General features: G+C 41.7%; 1 protein-coding gene across 1 annotated transcript in view; it reads left to right on the top strand.

The window, feature by feature from the left end:
• The first annotated feature begins 3,929 nt into the window (after positions 1-3,929).
• Positions 3,930-21,596, top strand: part of STK26 (serine/threonine kinase 26) — a 33,470-nt gene continuing 15,803 nt past the window's right edge. The window contains exons 1-3 of the mRNA XM_035541318.2: positions 3,930-4,213; positions 4,328-4,446; positions 20,289-20,519. Of these exons, the coding sequence (XP_035397211.1) occupies positions 4,405-4,446; positions 20,289-20,519 (273 nt within the window). The 5' untranslated portion in view covers positions 3,930-4,213; positions 4,328-4,404. The remainder of the gene's footprint in view (positions 4,214-4,327; positions 4,447-20,288; positions 20,520-21,596) is intronic.

Consider the following 21,596-nt stretch of genomic DNA (forward strand, 5'->3'; position numbering starts at 1 on the left):
AGAGCTGGAGAAGGCTTTTGACAGCCAGTTCTCATGTTGGCATTGAGCTGCTATCACCGTGCTGGGAATAAGGGGAACCTGTACTTTATGTCCTGGCACTCACCTATGTGCATGCAGACAGCGGGAGGCTAGAAGCTACCATGCCAGGTCAGAGAGGAAACAAAGAAGGGCAGAAGCTGCAGGAGCTGGAGAATGAGGGGAGGCAGGGAGGTTGGATACAGGGCATGGAAAGGAAAGGAAAGTCCTGGGCAGAAGTGGATGTACTATGGTACTGTTTCTAGACCAGCGGCAAGGTTTTGTCATTTTAAATGATTAACTAGTTGTAGAAATATCAAAGTTGTAATATGGGATTGATGAGAGCTACATCTGTCTTCTACACTAGTAAGTACCCGCAATTTCCAGCAGCAGTGCTGGAAATTCTGCAGCTGCTGAATAACTTGCCTCTAAGACAAAGTGACTCCTAGTGCCCATGAGTCAGAGAATGATATACGTCGAAGAATGGAGAAATTATACCCTTACAAAAACATTTTCATTCTTCCTTTAACATCTCTGGTGTTCTCATTAATAATAAATATGCAGCCCATTTTTACCATCTCGGTCAACTTTTAAGCTCCAAAACATCTTTGGCAGGTGTTTCAAATGGAAAAACATGAAAGGCATTGGACTTTACAAGTTTGGGATGCGGTCTTCCACTTTTACTTGATGACCCTTTAGATATACTGCTTGTATTATGAGAACGGTGTAAGGAAGAAAATTGTGGAGTGACCTGTAAGTTCATCACATAGGATGATCATCATGAGCCCAGGACAGTACTGCACTGGCCAGCTGAACTTTGCAAAGGCACTAAGGAGTTTTAAATACCCAGACCCACCGCTTGTATGTAGAAACCGGGCATTCCATTTCCTAGACAGACATGTGAGTCTGATGCGGTCTTTGCTAATAGCGAGTTTGCATCAGCTCTACTGGAATGAGATCAGACATCCACTTCCTCCCTCATCCCAGAAAATCACTTGGAGGAGTCCCTGGAGTCCGCAGCTCTAAAATACAATATTTTCCTACTTACCAGTGTAATGACACTTTATGTTTGGAAGTTTGAGAGAAATCCCAACTGTTTGTGGTGAGTTTAAACTAGCTAACATGGTACAGGCACTCGCAAAGAGCCTAGTGTTTTTACTATCTCCCTGCAGTCTTCTGGTGTAAAAATAACTGTATTTTCACACCAGCAACATCAAAATAGTACCTAAATGCACAAAACAGTAGAAGGTCTGAATTGGGTCACATTGCTACTGTGAGGCCCTGAGAGATGTCCTATGTGAATTATAGACATATTTTAAGTCTTGGAAAACAGCAGCAACAGGTATTTACAGAGTGGGCTGGGAGAGGGCAGGGAAGGCCTTTCATACAGCAGTATCAGCAACTGACCATCTGACTTTCTTAATGAACAAATTAGATCTTGCTAATTACAGAGTGGCATACAATATTACAACCCTTTTCTAAGATGTTATGGTGCCAGCCTACCTTACTTCACAGCCTGGCTTGATGATTCAGTCGTTACGTGACTGACTGATTACTTAAGATTCCCTGACAGATTTTCTTTCCTGGCTTTGCTCACCGTATCATCCCAGGGCTTTCTGAGCAAGTGTGGCATAAACAAGTGCGGCCTTTTTGCAGAACGTTTTGCTTATGTTCTTGTCACTGCAGTTCTCCCAGCCGCGGGTGGGTTTTAACTACAGATACAATTATTGGGGAGAAAACATTGTACCATGCATATCAATTATCCTCTTCTTACTCTATTAAATAAATTTTTTAGTCCTGGTCATCTTATATTCAGTTGTGTGCAAGCCAGAAATGCATAAAAGGCCAAAAGTCTCAGTGTATGGTCCCCAAACAGGAAGCATGGATTGGAACCAGTACTCTCTCTGATATAAAGTAAACAGGTACAATCAAGAGAGAGAATATAAAATCCAGGCAAGGCTGAGATAACTAGTCAGCAGGATTCTAGGGAGAAAAATCAAGGTAACCAATGGATTGAAAAAGAAAAGCAGAGCCTCAGAGTCAGAGGAGGAACAGAGGGAACCAAAATGGTAATGCATTAGCAGCTGAAACAAAAACCCTCCAATGTCCTTTGTCAGGATTTTTTAGGAATTAGGTTCTACAGGTCATTAAAATGTAAGATGAGAAGTGATTTAAGTATGTCTGGGTGGAATGAACCAGGCAGGATTCAGAGGTTCTATGAGTGGATATTCATTCATTTATTCATTGAGCCACTGTATACAATTTAGAAAGCTTTTCATTAATAGAAAGCCCTCTTTCTTCCTCAATTTTATTAAATAAAAATATTTTTGAATTTAAGTTTACAACACAAACTTTCAGAAAATACATACCTTAGTTATTCCACCCATTAAACTGACCTCTTTACAGGCTCTTAAGTAACTTAGATGTATAACTGTCACTTAAAAACCTTTTACTGCTATATATTTTTAAAAGGTGCAGAATAATCTAAATATTTTAATAACAGTAAAGACTTAACAAAATGGCAAGTCAGAAAATAAAGTAATTCCAGCATGAGCCACAAGTCTGTCCTTAACTAATGTCACTGTGAGTTGTTTTCTGATTCAAACCACAGTGAGTTGAGGATGGAAAGACTGCCTAACATTGAAATTCTTGGCTTTAGCCTGTTTTAGCAAAACCTCACCTTAAACAGAGGTGTTTTGTGTTCCTTGCCACAGTGCAACATTTCTCCATGTCGTAACGGAGAGAGACTGCCTCCAGTCACATCCTTTCTGAAGAGAACCACCCTTTGAACAGGGTAGGTGCAGCATCGGCAACAATCCTAAGTCTCCGGTTTACTTTACACTTTCTTAGTTTTTAGACCCATAGATCTGTGAATTTGAGGAAAGTACTCAAGAACCCATGAGGATATTTGTAGTTGAGCATGAGTGTGACCGCCCCATGTGATTTCTATATTCTTGCTCAGAGGGGTAAGGGGAAGACCAGCGGCATAAAGGATGTCATTTTTAGCTTCACTTGAGTAACTGGCAAAACTTTAATGTATAGGAATGTGAATCATGCAACACAAATAGGTGACTCACACATGAATGAGAAAAATGTCGCCTTAAAACACTGTAATTTTCCTCTCCAGGCCCTTGCAGAATCTGGGGTAGATGTGGAAGATGGTAGTGAGAGGCAGAAGTGGTCATTGGGATGGTCCAGTAGCAGCTTGGGCCAGGCTGGCAGAGGGCTGGCCTTGGTGGGAAGTCCTTCTGCTGACACAAAACTCACCCCAAACTGTATGCTGCACCTCCACAGCATATTGGACTTGCCCACACTACCTTTAGAGAGGCTGGCTGCCAGGAGTGCCCCCGAGACAAGAAGATGCCACCTCTGTGTGTCACAAAAGCCAAAACCCCATAAAACGTCCACTGGATTACTTACACCAGTGTGTCTCTGGGGCACGGGAGCCCGAGGTACAGGTGCTGTGACAGTGTGTTTGTGGGTACGGGGCGCAGCGACTGTTTGCCCAGAGGTACAGACGCTGTTTGGTAGGACAGGGCCCAGCGACATCGTGCCTGCAGGGGACATGGCCCTCTGACAGTGTGCTTGAGGGGGACACGGCCCTGTGACAGTGTGCTTGAGGGGGACAGGGCACTGTGACAGCGCGCCTGAGGGGGACGGGGCACGGTGACAACGCCTGAGGGGTCCAGGCCGGTGTGACAGCGTGTCCGGGGGCCCAGGGCAGTGCGACACAGCCCGAGGGGCCCAGGGCGCAGCGCGACGTCGCGGGCGGCCTCGTCGGCGTGACAGCGGGTCTGAGGGGCCCCGCCGCAGCCCGACCGCCACTCTCTGACCGCCCGGCCCGGGGCGGTGGCAGAGGCGGGGGCAGCTGACGCCGGGGCCCGTGCGGCGGCGGCGGCGGCGGCTCCGCCCCGCGAGGCCGGAGCCGAGACGGAAGAAGCCGCCGCCGCCGCCGCACAGCAGCCGCCACCTCCTGCCGGAGCCCGACATGGCGCTCTGAGCCCAGCCCCGGCCGCGCCGAGAGCCGCCACCCCGCGCGCCTCTCCGGGGGGCTCCGAGCAGCCGCCCCCGCGCCGGCACCGGGAAGCGGGGCATGGGCAGGGCCGCTGCTAGGAGCCCGGCAGGCATGGGAGGAGAGCGGCGCTAGGGTCGCCGTCCCGCCCGCCTCGCAGCTCGGCCCCAGCCCCGCGGCCGCGAGGTGAGTCGGCGGCGGGCGAGCGGGCGGGGGCGCCGGGCAGGGCGGGCCGCGCGGGGAGGGAAGGAGGGAGCACGGCCCGCGCTGAAGCCGCTCCCCGCCGCTTTGTCCTTCCAGGCCCCGCCGCCGCCGCCCAGGAGCAGGGAGGCCGAGAGAGGGGAGCAGCCGGCGGCGCCCGGCCGCCGCAGCCCGCCATGGCCCACTCGCCCGTGGCGGTGCAAGTGCCCGGCATGCAGGTGAGCTCCGCGCAGCGCCGGCCCCAAAATGGAGGCGCCGGGCCCGGGCTCGGCCCCGGCTCCGGAAGCGGCGCTCGCGGCCCCGCCGGGCGGAGGCCGCCGCTGGGGCGCCGGGTGCGGGGGACCGCGGGCGGGCGAAGCGGGGTGGGCGAAGCGGCCTGGCCGCGGAAAGGCCGCGCCCGGCCTGTGGAGGAGCGGGGGAAGGCGGCGGGCCGGAGCCCTGGCCCCGCGGGACGGGGTGCCGCGAGGTAACGGGAGGCCGGGGGGGGGCCGCGCCTCGGCGAGCCGCTTGGGGGAGGGAGCGCTGCGGCGGCCGCGTCCCGGCAGCCGGCCCCTGGCGGGCGAAGGGTTTCTCTCCCTCCCCCCTTTGTTCAGGCATCCAGGAGCACGTAAGAGCTTCTAAAACTGATTAAAGGCGCAGTGAAGTTAATCGCAGGGCGTGCGGGTGCGCTGTAAATGACATATCGGCCTCGCTGGCAGGCGTACCTCCTGCAGGACTTCCCCACCGACGTGCACTTGGCGCTGGGCCTGTAGTGCAGAGTCTCAGAGGACCTTGCGCTCGGTGGAAAAGTGAGGGCCGGTGTTCACGCAGCGTAGCAGCCACCTTGCTGTTGGGAGCCATCATCTGTGAGAAACTTCCACCTCTCTGTGGCTGGGAATGAGGCTTTGTGTCATTTATATGTTTGTGGCACTTGCTTAAAAAAAAATGAGCTAGTATATAGCTGATTTTTCATAGGAAGGTGGGAATACCTCTGATTCTTCATTCTTACTCTATTGGACAATTTAATACAAGTTTGGTCAGAGATCTTTATCAAGCAAAGAGAAGCTATGCTCATTTCAGCATTGGCTTTGCTTGTCAAAGACTGGCAGCCCAGTCAGCATTTTCAGCTTTCTCTCAGCTTGTTAGGATAGTCATGCCTGTATAACAGCCAAGTTTTTTTTTTTAATTTTTTGTTGTTGTTCCAGTAACACAGAAGCCTTTATGATACATCTCTATATATGTGAGATGTACAGTTAATAATTTAGGAGGTTTCAGAACAGATATTTAAAACTTCTTTTGGTCAAGTATCTTCCATGTCTTTAGAAAGTGTAGAATTGAGGTATAAAGAGTATTTATGTATTAATTTATGTTGGTTACAATACCAAGGTTTGCTTTAATTTTTTTGATTTCAAATAGCTTGCAGGCCTTTTAAAATCAGTTAAATTTTGGTCATCCGCTGACTTTTTGTTTATATAAAAGGACATAAACTACACTCAGCCTCCCTGTTCTATTGATATGTCAAGGTTACTGTTGGGTTGGTACATCCTCAACAATGGGAAGCTAAAGAAACTTTGTGATAAAGATTTACAAGCTTTAGCCTGAGCTTCTTTATTTATATCCTCTGCCTTTGTTAGTATTTTCATATTTGGGAGACTTGTATTTCAAAATCCAAGTTTGTCAATTCTTTATTTTTGTATTTGCTTAATGTATTGCTGTCCAATTTCCCGTAGCTGCCCTGTCATCACAAAAGGACCTTGAAATTATTTAAGGTCCTGTTTTCCATTGTTAAACAAATAAACTTTATGTAATACTGCACTTAGTTCCACGAGTGTTTTTAGCTTAACCCAAGTTTCTTAACCTATATCTGTAGGTTTAAAGCAAAACCTTTTTTTAACTGTTAGGTATGTACAGCTGCATAGAATTAAGAAATCTTTATCAAGGTGACTTTTTTTTAATGAAAACTATTACACAAGTTCTGACAGTCTTAAAGTAAAAAAGGGATAGGCTTTGGTGCAAAATTACTCTGTTCGCTGCTCTTAAGGAAGAGTAGTTTATGGGGAAAAAAAAAAGCTCTGGAAGAGGGTGGTAGTCTGAAGTATAGGGACTGCTTTTTTTTTTTTTTAAACTTATTTGAAATATTCAGTCAGGATCATCTAAGGGATTATAAAAGCATCCCTGCTTCTGCCCAACATTAAAATGAGTGCATGGTGACTGAAGAAGGAATAAATAGGTTCATCTGTGATGGAGGAAAATCTATTAGTTGCCTTAAAACTAGCACTGTGTGAAAGCGCATGTGATGTCAAACCCCTTATTTTGTAGTCTGTGTTGAGGGAAATAACTTACTGAATATAACAGCTGGAAACTGAATTTGCCAGAGAATGTGTTACAGGTGCGAACCCTTCGATTTTATGGTAATCCTATGATTTACATCCCATTTCATTATTTAAAAAACAAAACTCAGACTGGTGATAAACTGTCAGACTCTTCTTTTTGGAGTTTTACAGAAACTCTTTTGACTGTTCTAAGATCTTTCATCTAATAAAGTGTCAGATTCCCTTTAAAAAAATAAATAAATCCAAACATAGAAAATTACTGAAGGTCACATAGGGTTATTCTGGTGAAGTTGGAGTCTCACTTTGAGTGCCATGAGAACGGTGGAAGACCCAGAGGTAGTATTATCTGTTGCCCTTGTGAGTAGTTACAGAATCATTTGTTTATATAGTGGTGGCATTCCGTTTATCCTGTCTTGTGTCCCTAACAAAACCAAGTATTATACCTAACAATTCATGCCTGCGCAAACAACTTCCTAAAGATGTTTTTCTCCCCCCTCAGCTTTTTGGAAAGGCTCCATTTGGACCACTTGTATGATGTTAACTTAACCCAGCTATCAAACTTCTAAGACTGTTTAATATAGTCAGAGTGCTTAGTGAATGTACAAAATGAGTGCTTTGAAGCTGAGTGTGATACTCCAGGTTATGGTATTTTATACATAAAGCAAGATTAAAAGGAAAAACAAGTTTGATGGATCTATGTGAGCACAACTAATGTGCCCTGATTACACAAGGTACACTTTGCTATGAAAGTCAGGTTGGAGTTTTTATTCAGTGATGCCATTGTAAGTTGGTTCCTCTTTCTAATGAGATAAAATACTGAAAATATTTTTTAGGCTGAAATACTTTGAAATCTCACAGTGAAGTGAGCATCTTGTTGACTGTGGCAGTATCTTGGAGGAATCCAATTGAACTGGTACAGAGCATTTTTGGACAGGTAATGCAAGACAGATGAGATATTAGAGCTGAGCCTACCTGTGTATTTCTACCAACCCGGGGATTATACTGAAAATGACAGTGTTGCTGGAGTGAGGGTGTTGGACCCTTTATTGGTAGCCATACACTTTGGCATTTCTCCTTTCCAGCTGGCAAGATGCATAGTACAAAGGATTATGTTTGTTTCAAATGATCAGAAAGTTTAAAGTATGTTAGTCACTTCAGATTGATGTATCTTCTGATGAGCTTATGTTATTGACAGCATCTTATAAATTACTTGAACACTTCCAGCCTCTCTTGTAAGCTTACAAATAAGTGACGGTTAACCTTTCTAAGGTGGACAGTGAGGAAACTTTGCTATTAGCATCCTGAATTTCCAAACTAGTTCGTAGACTTCAACAATGGAACTTCACTCAAGTAATACTTTTAGTTGTTACAGTTTTTTATGTATAAACGTTTCCTATTCTAACTTGTTCTGCAAAATAAGTCTGAAATACTCATTCATTAACTCATGGAAATGTTGATTCTTTGCTCTCTTCTTCCTGTCAGTATGCACGTCTCTGGAACTTGCTTTGGGGCTTTGTTACCTCTGTATCTATGCTATGCTATCCTTCTAAACACTTCTTTCTTTTTTTCTAATGGCTTCATCTCCTGATGCTGCATGGCAGTAGTCTTCAGGGCAGCCAGCAAGGTTATTTAGACCTGATCTGCTTTCCTTGGCATCCAGATTATCTTGCAATAAGGAACCTACCTTCCTCTAAAAGCAGAGCAGCTAGAAACGTGACCTGTCAGCCAGTGTACTCTGATTCATAGTTGAGGGATTGCTTGATTAAATGCAAACTCAGATGTACAGGTGAGCTTTGCTCTCTGTGCTGCCAGTGAACAGACTGACTGTAAGGTGCTGCTCGCTGAACAACCTGAGCTTGGCAGCTGGAGATTCTATCCCTACGGGGTGCTCAGGGGCAGATCAGTTACAGTCTAGTTATTGGATGGATATAGGAAGATGACAGGAGTAGTAGTGCTTAGATTTGGAAGTGGTAGACTTCATAGACTGAGGGGGGAGAAAAATACACTTTCTCTTAAACTGGTGAATTTGTAGAAACAGACTCTTTATGCGCAGTGCCTAAAGATAAGCACTGGAGGTGTGTCAGATTGCTAGTAAACCTTATTTATTATGGTTACAAGGGTGAGACTTATGCTAAGAGCAAGTAATTTGTTACTGTCAGGTACTTACATGTTTAGAGGGTGTGCATTAGAGGAACTTAAACCTTTGAAAAAGGATCCGTTCAAGGATCTGTTAATATATTACTGTCCACAGATCTGAATTGGCATCCAGATAGTTCCACAGCGAGTTTGAAAAGGCTTTACACTCAGAAATGTGACTTACCTAGAGGAAAGTGGAAAGTTTAGCGCTTGAAGGTCACCGGAAAACTTACACAGTGCCTAGAAAACTGGCATTCCTCGTGATTGATCACGAATGGACTCTGATAAATACCTTGGTGCTATTTCAGTTCCTTGATTTGTGCTTTGACCCACAGTGCAGGCAGACTGCAGGAAGATAGCATTTATGACTTGTGCAGAGCATGCCTCTTTGCTACTTGTAGTAGATTCACATAAAAGTATTTGTGGAATTCAGCACTGCAGTTGTTCTTTTCCTGGTTGTACTTGATGTACAAGCTGCATTGAATGTAACAGTCTGCTAAGTCTGGTCGGGCTTCATTAGCTGAGCTTGGTCCTTCTGTCTCGTGCACTGTGATAAGTTATTCTGATGACAAAGAAAAGTAGGGCTCAGTCATACTTGTACTGTCGTAGTGTTATTAAAGGAGGATAGAGTGAGCTTTGGAAAGTGTTTGCTGCATGGAAGTTATATTAGGTATAACCAACTGGAATTCAGCAGATGCTTTTATCAGTCAGGAGAGAAAAATCCTCAGCAGTCTTTTCCTGTTATTTTTTTTGTGCAGATTTTACAGTTTTATACACTTGTTAAGTGCACTGACCTGGAATTCAGCAAATCTGCTGAAGCTGCAGAGAATACATAAAACAAACTCAACTCTTCTCACCTTAATTGCTTTGCTCTTCTGCACCATCTGATGCTATCAGTTTTGAGCAGAGGGTAATTCAACTTAAAAATATATAATTCTTATTTTATTCGGTAGTGGTTGTTCTATTGAATTTAACATTGAAAAGATTCATATGGGCTTTTTTTTTGAACTCCAACATCTTGCTGTTATGGTTTTACAAGTCCTGATGAAAGGTTGTTTTTTCTTCCTTTTCTCAAGAAGAAGAAAATACATTCGTAGCTCAGTGCTGTATTGCACTTTGTTTAAAAAAATAAATCTCATTTAGATGTTTATTTTGAGGGGAGGATTCTTTCTTTATATGATAAAATATCCCGAGTTGGAAGGGACCAACAAAGATCATCGAGTCCAACTCCTGGCTCCACGCAGGACCACCGCAAAACCAAACCCTGTGTCTGATAGCGTTGTCCAAGTGCTCCTTGAACTTTGGCAGGCTCGGTGCCATTCCCACTTCCCCAGGGAGCGCCTGACCACCCTCTCGGTGAAGATGCATGGTTACTTCGTGGCATGCCATTGAGAGTATATGGCTACTTGTGCCACTGCAGTAATGTTTGTAACGTGAGGCCTGTGAAACATCTTAGTAAGGATGGGCAAGCATATTATCCTCAGTTTTCATTGGTTTTAGTGCCCCGAAAACACGGTTTTTGATCTTCTCCAAAAGTGAAAGGATGAATTTTAAACCCGTTAGTGGTTGCATCACTCATTTACTCTTTGGTGATTAACTTCAGATTTAAGAAAGGGTCACCAACTGTGAAAAGTGATAAGAGGCTATCATTTGTTTTTCTTTTTTCCAGCCTTAGGAACTGAGTTTAATAATTGCCAGGCACTCGGAGTTCAGGGGTGGGTTTTGGGGGAGGATGGGTTGGGGGATAAACAGCACAAGATTGGTTGTGAAACAAATAATTTTCTTGCACGCTGTAATTAGTGGCTACATGTATGCTCTCTTTGCAGAAATAAAGAGTAGATGAGGTGAGCTGCTGTTGCAAGTCCTGCTATTTCTTTCTAACTTAAAATTGCTGAAAATCAAATCCCTTCCTAATACTGTCTCACTAGGTTTCTTGGTGTTTTTAAACTCTATTTAAAGAACTGTCATTTGTTCTTTAAACTTTCGGCAGTTCTTCTAGAATAAGTCTGTTCTGCTGATTAGGTGAGGATCACTGAGCACACTCAGTTCTGAAGGAGACTTAAATCTCATGAGAAGGGTGCCCATCTAGTGATAGTCACTGAAAACTATTCTCCCAGAGGGATTGCTACCTAAATAAATAGGACGAAAGAACCTCCATCAGAGAAGCTAAGCTATTAATAAAGGGTCTGACAAGGTAACAGTAGCTTGCTGGTCTTGTTCTTCATCATACCTTGTGCATGTGGTTTTGCAGGGAGATGCTATATACTGTGTATGTGATTAGGTCCGTAGCTCAGGAAGGAGTTTCAGCTTAGATCTTTCTTGATTGCAGTTCTTTAAAGCTTTATTCATAGTTCAGTGTTAGAAGTGTGAAGCAAAGTTTATCTTACTCAAGTCTGGATTTGAATGGTCTTGGTTGAGGCAGTGTATCTGGAGAAGCTTCATGGAGTGTTGTAGCTCAGATCTGCGTGAATTCTATATGTTCTCTTGAATGAGAAATGTTATCTGCAGGTGTAACTCTTGAGCTATGGGAATCTGAGAGCCCAGGGTGGCTTCCCCGTTTTCATGGACCAGAAGTCAAGAACCATCTGTTCAGTTCAATGTTAGTATTCCCTCCCTCCTCATCTTCTGCAGGCGTTTCATTCAACTGGATACTGTTAGGTCCTGAATGTTGGAATAATGTTTACTGGGGGGCTGTCAGAGGCTATATGCCTGCTAGATGTCAAGTTGTATTTCAGTGCAGGCTTCAGCTTCAGGAGCTGAACACAGAGTAAATAATAAAAAATCAAAACCAAAAATACTGCGTACCTCAGAATGACTAATATTATTGTAAAGTGCCTGAATGTAAAGTGCTGAGCGAAAAAGGTTGAAATTCCACTGATGTAAATTGACTTAAAAGCATATAGAGAAACTGGGAGGGGAGGAGGGATGTAAGTGCATTGCCATTGTCGGCAGAGACTTCTGCTGGCTGGACCTGCCCCCCAGCAGAAGTTGGGTGTGGTGGGGCAGACTGGCAGGGAGATCATTGCCATTGATCTCTCACCTAGGAAGGTGTTTTCTGGCAACCGGTCACAACAAGAACAGTTTTACATTCCTGCTCAGCTTTATTCCAGCATAGATGTCAAGAAGAATCTTTTTTTTTGGGCGGGGGGAGAGTGTTTCTCTTCCTCCCCTCCACCTCCCTTTGCCTTTTATGTAACAAGATGCTTTGCCATTGCTATGAATGAGCTGCAGAGTAATTGGAAAAAGGAGTTTCCTGAAATGGCCAGGTTGGTTCTGGTAGGGTAGGTTTTTCACTTCCTTTGTAGCTCATTTTGGAGTTCTCTTTTTTTATTTTTTTTCTCCCCTCCTCCATTGTGTGTGTCAAGGGAAACCAGCTGATGTGATCTTCTTGGATTTCAGCAAAGCTTTTTATGCAGTTTCCCATAGGATCCTACTGGACAAAACGTCCAGCATGCAGCTAAACAAAACCATCATACGGTGGGTGAGCAATTGGCTGACGGGCAGGGCTCAAAGGGTTGTGGTAAATGGGCACCTGTGTGGTATCAGGAGTTGGACTCGATGATCCTTGTGGATGCCTTCCAACTCGGGATATTCCATGATTCCATGTGTCTGGTAGCTTCAGGTCCAGTGTGATTGATAGGATCAAGGGCCAGCGTCCAAGAGCAGACCACAGCTTTTGGGCCAGTGGTCACGTAGCCTCGGAGAGAGGACAGGAATCTAGGAATCCAGTAGACTGGTGTATTATTTGTCCTTTCTCAAAACTGTCCCCTCCAAAACTAAAGGAATAGTATGATATCCTTGAACTGTGGGTTCCCATTTGGGGTTATTGCAGGCAGTGGTTATTCCTAGAGAGCTATCAGTGGTAAATAAAGTTGTGGCCTGGTCTTCTCCCCGTGTCATGTTTTGGAGCCATCTTTTTTTTTTTTCCAGCCAGTGTTTTCCTGCCGTGTTTTAATGTTGTTTAGCCCAAAAGTAAGTAGTGACTGCTTCTCTAGAGAGATTTAACAAGGATACTTATATGTGCATTAAACTTGGTCTTGTTGCTGCTTTCTAGTTTAGGAACTAGCATGTTAAAAAGGTGGAGTTTGTTGTTTTTGTCCTATCTGGATTATTGTATGAGTTTAGCCTTACTTACAGGAGGGAAATCAGTGTTACCAGGTTCCAACTTGCACAGAAGGAGTCCTAAAATGGCTTCTAAAAGCAGTAAGAGGCCTTTGAAATTTGTGTAGCAGGTGCCATCTTGTATCTTGTTGCAGGTACTAAACCTCCAAATATTGGGAAAATAGCCCAAATGCCGAAACGATATAATTTATTGCTGGTAGAGTGCTGACGTAGATGTTCCTTTAAATGGGTGTGGCAAAAATTGAAAAAAAAAAATTGTTTATGTACTGATAAGCAGGCTGCTAGCTGAAAGGAAAGGCATAGTGCTAAAAGCAGACTGCAGCCCATAAATGGCTATTTTTCCGTGTTCCTGTTAGACGTGGCTTTTGTAATCTCTCTGCATATTGGGTATTTCAAAGCAGTTTGTAAAATTAGGAGAATACAAATATTCTTCAGCAACAAGAAGCTGTAGTAGTCTTCTGACTTGTAATTCAGATGTACAGGCAGTTCATTGAGGTGGGTTAATTACCCATTCAACAGTCATTTGTCCTGCGCTGTTCAACAAAGGAGATTAAATTTGTTTTGAAAGATCAGCTTGTTGAACTCCATAATAAATGCAGAATGGAATTTGAACATTTTGGGATACGGGAATCTGTTGAATTCTGACTGACTTCTGTCTCCATCAAAGCACACCCATCCATCTTAGCTATGGAGTGCTGTCACTTGAGGCTTTTTTCTTTTCCAAATCACAGTAAGGATCTAGTCACGTTATTTGTGGCTTTCCTCCCCTTTACATTCCCCTGACTTGCTAGGCCATGCTCACTGATGAAAGCAAACAGAAAGATATGAAGCAGTATGCAGAGGTTTGAGGACTTTTTATTTAAATATTTTACAATACTGGATAGTTAAAATGTATCTGTAAGGATTTTCAGTTACAGAGAAGCTCACTGGCATGAGGACTTTCTTTTTGTCTTTTTCCACTATGCAGAATACTCAACATAAACAATTTGGTGTAATTTTTTAATTGCCAGTGTCAAAGAGCTAATCTTTGGAAAAACGTGTTGTAATTCCTGCTTTTGGCTTACTTATCCTATTCCTTAAGCTTCTTGTGCTGTGTTACCAAAGTGGAAGAATAGCTAAGAACAGAGGAAGTGAGTTTGTTTGTTTCCGTTTTCAGTGCAGTGTGCAATTGACAGCGTGCATCTGCCATGGGTCAGAGGATGGGTTGGAGGATGAAGGTGATTCCTTCCTTAAAAATCTGAGAATGCTTTCATTCTCGCCCAGACTTTAAAATTTGATAGTCATAAGAATTTTTAAGCAGCTGGCCGTATAGCTAACGTGATGAAAACAAAGCCATATGGATTTTTCTCTGCTTGCTTTTTAAAGAACATTGTTTTATAATAATGTTCTCAGGTTTTTACTAAAAATGGCAATGAGTCTTGGCCTTGTCAGATAAGGGAGATGCTTTGTAAAGGGTGTAACAGGTCAGGTCCCATCTAAGGAGAGTAGAGCTCAGATCTAGTTTTTATTACCTGTGGTACAGAAAAGTTAGTGTAAAGGTTTGATACTTTATATAATGAAATTATTTTGTTGCAATCAAAAAAAAGCACTTTTTCCTTCAGCAATTATCAGTTGTGGTAAATATAATAAAGTATCTATTATCTTGATGATTGAGTCTGAGAAAGGACTGTGGGGTAACATCAGAGTTCAGGTCCATGCAAAAGTCAGTGAGAAGCCAGAGTATGTACAAGATGGAGGAAAAAACATGGCTACAGGTTCCGCCCTTGTATTGAATGTCTGCAGGTTAATTTTTTTCTGACTCTTTGTAAGTGATAATGGATTTGCACCTGTGCTTTTATTGACTTCAAGGTATTTTAATAATATATATATACAAGCATATGGCACTGTGTGTATGAGTAACTTTAATCGTAATAGGATTTTAAAGGAAAATGGAAGGGGTGGAGGGGGGAGGAACTCTAGGAAGTATAAAAAAACTCTCTCTACCTGTGGTGGCTTTATTGTAAAGAAGTAGAATATTCCCTGTGCAGATAAAATACAGAAACTTATCTCTATATATATATCCACGTATATGTTAGAATACGCATAGTGTACAGTTAATTTCATATCTGAAACTGCATGTAGATAATGTATGAAAAGAAATTCAGTCAAGATATGTTTACTATATCTATTGAGTAAAACATTATTCTGAAGTTGTCCTGTACCCTGTTAGTTTCACCATGCCTATTCCCCTCTTAATTTCATTTTTATTTGGAATTTGAATAGAATAAAAATGTAGAGGTAACTTTTTCTCTGAGAATAGATAAATATCTATGAGTGGATGGACAGCCTATGATTTCAATGTGCTTGACCCAGATCCAGTGTTTTGTAAGAGCCTGATAAATGCTGAGACTAGATTAAGTGACTTAATTTTTAATCTGGTTTTCTTTTTACTGACTTTCAAGTGTCTTTTCATTGTATTTCAGGTATGAATTCTTAAGACAATAAGTGGTATCTTGGAGATTTTACAGATAACAGTAATTATTAAGCCTAGCTTAATTTTATTGTCAGCAATAACTCAGGTATTGGGAATTCAGAGAAATCCTAGTGCAGTATCTGCGGGCTTCAGCAACAAAGTTGGCACATGTTCTTGATCTGGCATTTTAATGCTAACATGGCTGTGGGGCTGCCCAGCAAATTAATTACAGGGATGTTTTTTGTTTGGTTTGGTTTGCTTTTAATGTTTTGCCATAACGTAATCTTTTCTGGAAGCTTTCTTTAAGATGACTCTTTTCCTTAAAGTTTGCCTTTGACTTGTACCTGACTAAAGGTCAGGCCTTTATTGTAGCAGTTGTTTGAAATGTCGTTTAAACACATGGCTAATCTGATGACTTCCAAAGATACCACTATATGTTAGGGTGTCATTGAAGCAGATACATGAAAAATATGACAGTAGATACTCAAGTCTTCTCATACTAGCCTCTTAGAAAATCTGAGCTAATTATATTTTTATAAATGATCTTTTAACTGTGTATTTCTGCAATGTTTCACAATGTAGGTGAACTATTCTGTATTATTCCTACAATTTTAAGAGAACTTCCGTTCCAAATAAAGCCTGGGAGGTGCTTGAAAAATCCAGCTAATGTAACACCATTTATGGGTGAGGTTTTAGAAATACTGTTAAGACAACAGTCTTTATGTTCTCACAAGGATGGACTACATAGGAATCTAATGTGACTATGTTAAATTACTTGCTTTGGGAGACTTGGAGGATGCTGGTTTTGATTTAGTTAGATGCAAGGCATTAATTCAGTTTCTGTCTGAGGTACTTGGAAGCTTCTCTTTTTTCATGCAGTTGTACTCAGTACCCGTTAATGAAATACATTAATGAACCTTCTTACAGGAAGACCCAATTCAGGTCTTACAGGCTGGACTAGGTGACCTCTTGAGGTCTCTTCCAAGACAAAATGTGGTATGATCCCGTGACTCCTTGTGTGTAGATGCATATGTGTATGAACTCAGTAATGGCACATATTTGGATACGAGGACGGCAGAGATTTTGCTAAACACTAGCGCAAGCAGTGTAGTTGTGCTGCACTGGTGAAATGGTGGACTTCCTAAGCTATGCAGAGGGCTTGTATCGTCATGCTCGTGCTGGTACTATTGTTACTCATGCTGGATAGATTGAAGTTGGCATGTATATATGCCTGTGCTTGTCATATTTGTTGCTGCTTTTGTCTGTGGTAACAGATTTAGGGAGTAGAAGAGCCATAAATTCTCTTCCTGACCTGTCCACTTACAGTTGTTATCTTACCAGAGGTGATGATGGAGTTCACACACTGCCTATTGATACCACCTGCTCTTCAGCAGATATGGCTCTCCATAGGAACCTGTTAAAAAAAAAAAAAGTGCTGTTATTCATGCTGGCAACTTGCAAAGCTTCTAATCCTTTTTGCTATGCAATGAAATATCTGTGAAAGAATATAGAGTAACAGTTTTGGTCAGGAGTATTAATAGTGTTGCATTTCAATTTCTACCATATTAGAAGCTTAGCTGGCATCTCTACTGCAAAATTTCAGTGATCTGTATTGGGGGTGTATATACACACACTTTTATTTACATAAATCTCCACCCTTCTCTGTACTAGGAGGAAGAGAATAGGCATTGCTGCATCTTTTAATTTTGCCTTTGATTAGAAAGTAGTAGTCTTTAGTTTTTGTTTGTTTTATCAGATGTAAAGAAATACTCATGTAGAACAACCTTAAAGACAAGGTAATTAAAGAAAGGTAAAAGCAAATATGTTTCAAGATGCAGTCTTTGTTCTAAGCCTGTGTTTTAAGTAATGTAAGGGTTCTTAGTTTGAAGCCTTTCCAAAAGAAATTATCTCAACATTAGCCATAGTTGTTCAGAAATACTTGTTTTCGTCCTGGAGCATCCTACAGATGCTTGTCAGCCTCAGAAGCTGTAACAGAAGCTGTAAAACTGACTTTGCTTGCGGTAAAGGGATTTGCTCAGAACAAAGATTCGGCTTCTCCCTTTAGTAATTCTGCACTATTTGTTCGGCTCTGAGCTGCCTTTGTTCCACCTCTCTCTCCCCTGGGTGTGCACAGTTCTGTGGTGCCATCTTTTGCCTGTACTCCAGCACTCCCACGTGATGGCATTAGGAATTGCCGGAAGTTAAAATAGCTTTTAAAGCTGTGATTCACCTGAAGTAGCTTGGGGGAATTGTGAGGCCTGTCTCGTTTTGTTGATGACCAACCGTTAATTGGTTGTATAAGGCTGAGTGGTGTGCATTTCCAATGAGGATCCCAGAGGAATCTTCTACGTAAGGTTTCTCCCCAAGCAAAATCCAAGAGCAGCTCTTTGAGTTCATCAAATGCTTGTAAAGGTTAGATCAGCTGCCTGTGTGTGGGATTAGGTCCCTTTTGTTTTACCTATATGGAAGAGTTCAGCAGGTTTTCTATCCAATCCAACAGCACTAATTAACTCGAATGGGCATCCCAGGCTCTTAAGCATCTCAAAGTGAAGCTGGTATTTCTGAAGATGACTGTTTAGGGGTTAATGGAAAGTGTTGCCAATCCTCTCTCTTCACTCTTTCTGGGGGATTTTTGCTTATGTCAACAGAGAACTATTGGTTAATCATTCTTATCCCAACTGGGGTCGTAGTTCAGAAACACATTAGTTTGCTAGCTAAGTAACAGTTCTGCAGCTTAACTAGCAGCAGGAGAAGGCCGGGTGGCAGTTGCTGCTGCTTTTGCCATACTTGTCCCCAAAATATTTTTTGAAACAGCTCTAAAAATGAACTTTGAATTCAGATTATTTTTATAGTCTTAATAATAAAATGCCATACACTACTGCGTCAACTCCTGCCATCAATGTGACTGTCTTTGGGTAATTTGAAGATTTACCGTTCTTTCATCTAACTGAAAACTTCCCAAGCATCTGAGGCCTACAGTCATTTTCTTTCCTTTTAAAACAATATTAATTATCTCAGATTTCAGGTCACAATAGTACTTATCTTTTTTTCCACTTGCTTTGATTGTGTATTTGCTTATCTTTCAAGTCCTTCAGATCTATCAACAGATGAAAATACACATTTTTTTTGCTTAATTATTTCTCTGAAGGTGTGTTTTGTGTTGTTGTTGTTTCGTGGTGTTCTAATGGAGCAAAGTAGTAAAGGGCTCTTTGTAGACAAAGGAGAAATTCCTTATTCTTTTCGCTTTAATGTGCTACCCAGGAACAACGTGTCCTGTATATTTGCAAAATCTAAAATCTAGCTACACAGATCAGCATGAACCTGCCATACTACTTCATGTTCCCTCCTCTTGTGATAGCACAAATGACAGCTTGGTATATATGAGCAGTGAATTGATTTGTCAGGTTTATTTTCAGCAGAATCATATGGTTAAATCCTTGGTAATCTGTTCGGATTCATCTCACCATATTGTGGAATAAATTCTGGTCTTGATCGAAGGAACGGAACAATAATAAGGGGCCAGTAAGGAAATGAGATTAGTTCAGTCCAAAAGGAACAAAATAGCAATGTTTTTGTTTTCCTGGTAAAGGTTTTGCATCTGTTTGCAAAAGGATTGATGTGAAGATTTTTTCTGGAGTTTCATGTTGGTATTGGAGTATTTTGTTATGCAAGGTAATCTGTGCACTGGCTTAAATATCTGCTTTTGCTAGATAGGTTCTTTCATGACAGCTCACTTGTTCTGACCAGTGAGCAAGAAGTTTAGGGGTATGAGAAAGATCTCAAATTATCTTGGTTTTATATTTTCAAAAGCTGATTTTTGAATCAGAGGGCTTTTTGGCAAAGTCCTCTCGTTTGAGGCTTCATCTGTGCAATGAATTGCCCAGTTCTGACAGCATTAGCAAATGAACAGTAGCAAAGTTGCGGTGAAGTGTTAGGGGTCATTGTTCTCAAAATCCTGTTGTATTTTTCAGTAGATTGTAATATATTTAGCTTGCTTACTCTGCAAAGCATGGGCTGTTGTGTTAACATGTCTGTTTTACCTCTTCAAAACACCTTTTTCAGAACACTTTGTGTTCTGAAGTTTTATGTACTTAAACCGTGGGTCAAATTATCCATATCCTTCCTAAGTCACTGCTGCAGCTTTTGGGTAAGCAAGGTTCTCTCAGCAGTTGTGTTATGCTTTGTCTTGAAAGAAAAATGAGAATTTGCTGGGTGTTTGTTTGTTTTCCCTCCTGTCTACTTGAACGAAGCTGAGAAGTCTTAAAAAAAAATCTTTATATGATATCACTCTTTGCTGATGTTAGAGCAGTTAACCTCCAGGGACTAGATCAGATGTCCTCAGCAGTGCTTTGCTGTCTGGTGCTCTGCTCCCCCTTCTAAGGCATGCTTGGGTGCTCTCAGCACGTTCAGATCAGTGCTTCAGTTTCACTTCAGCATTCTTATTCCTTCAAACTTCTCTCGATCCCTTTTGCTCAACTACCTGTCAGCACTGTCAGCTAACCTGAACATGTACAACCTTACCAGAAGCCCGGTGTGCTTGTTGGAGGCTGCTGGTGAACACTGGTATTGCGGTCCTCTCACAACTGACTCTGTACTGTGTTGTTTGATGTAGTGCTTTGTCTGCCCCAGGCTGTTGGCCAGGTAGGAAGCCCAGCCTTTTTTGCCCGAGTAATGATGTTTGTGCTTCTGTGCCAGTAATTGCGTTCCCCAGTCTTCTGAGTTATGCACGGGTAGGATTAGTATTAAGGATGGCTCTGTTCTTTCCTTTTAAAGTGTTATGTGGGGAAATGAAATGAGATTTGTACCTGACTCTCTCCTTGGTGAGACTCATGTACCTTTAATATAATTGTGTAATGTATATTCTGTAACTAACAGCTGAATTAGAAGTTAGTGTATGGGAGACAAATTTATCTGATATGATCTTTCTAATAATAAATCTGGATGATGTGCTTTTTGGAAAGTAATAAGGGCTAATAAATTGGAAGTAAATTAAGATAACTCATATCTTTTTTTCCCCTTTTTTTCTTTCTTTTTCCAGAACCATAGAGCAGACCCAGAAGAGCTATTCACAAAACTGGAACGCATTGGGAAAGGCTCCTTTGGTGAAGTCTTTAAAGGAATTGATAATCGGACGCAGCAAGTGGTTGCTATAAAAATCATAGACCTTGAGGAAGCAGAAGATGAAATAGAAGATATACAGCAAGAGATAACTGTTTTAAGTCAGTGTGATAGTCCTTATGTAACGAAATACTATGGATCATATTTAAAGGTAGTGTATAGTATTGCACAGATATTTGCTGGCAGTATGTCACCCAGTTTCAAATGCTGCTAGGAAAAAAAATCTGAATTTGAGGATATGTTGTTATGCCAACTTTACTTTTTTAGTTGTTTTTTTTGTTTTTCTTTGAACAGTTCTTTTCACTTTGTTTTGCTTTTTTTGCTGCGTATTCTTTGAGTCTAGAATTTGCATAAAATGGCTACATGTACTGCGGATAGGGGATTGCCATTGCTATTGCTTTTGGACCATAGTTTTCTTTCTTCCCCTACAATCTCTAGCACAATTTTGTGGCCTTTCTGGGGAAGGAAAAATACGTTCATAGCTATACTAACAAAAACCTTTCTCTGATATGGAAAGAAATCGTGCACCTTATAGAGATACCTTTGTGATTATGAAATATAGTAGGCCTGAGACAGTAGAGCTGACATCAGCGTTATGTAACCACTTTGTAAAATGTTATATTTGTAAAAATGTTTTTTTAAAAAAAAAATCTACAACATAAAAAAAAAAAACACAAACACCACAACCCTACAGAAATCCAAAATGTTGAGAAAGTCTTTTCAACTTCTGAAACTCTCCAGGTGTAATCATCTAAAATATCCCTTAAAGTATCTGCAGTGCATATGCTTTGGGTGACTTTTTAAAACTAAAACCATTCTAAAAAAGCTAAAAGCATTAACCGTAGTTGGTATTTAAAATGTTTGGTGTGGGGTTTGTTTTTTGAGGGTTAAGGTATACTGTTTTTAATGTTATTCCAAAGATATCTCTGATAAGTTGTCACACTTGAGTGATACTATAGAATTATTTGCAGAATCTATATAATAGTGTTCTCTGAGTTAGGTCCTAAATGTTATCCTCCTGGTTGTTCATCATTTTTACTTTGAGTTATAAAACCTAAACCTTTGCCCTGAAGTACAAATGTGTCAAGGTATGTCTTGGAAGTGTTTTTGCTTGGAATTAGTTCAGAATTAGACAGGGATTTCAACAGCTGTAAATGGGGAAATGAAACCTTGACTTGGTTAGTGGGGGGGAGGAGACATTGTTTGAGGGGTAGTGGATGGAGGAAGC

The sequence above is a fragment of the Cygnus atratus genome, chromosome 13, assembly GCF_013377495.2.
Source record: "Cygnus atratus isolate AKBS03 ecotype Queensland, Australia chromosome 13, CAtr_DNAZoo_HiC_assembly, whole genome shotgun sequence".
In the NCBI taxonomy this organism is placed as follows: Eukaryota; Metazoa; Chordata; class Aves; order Anseriformes; family Anatidae; genus Cygnus; species Cygnus atratus.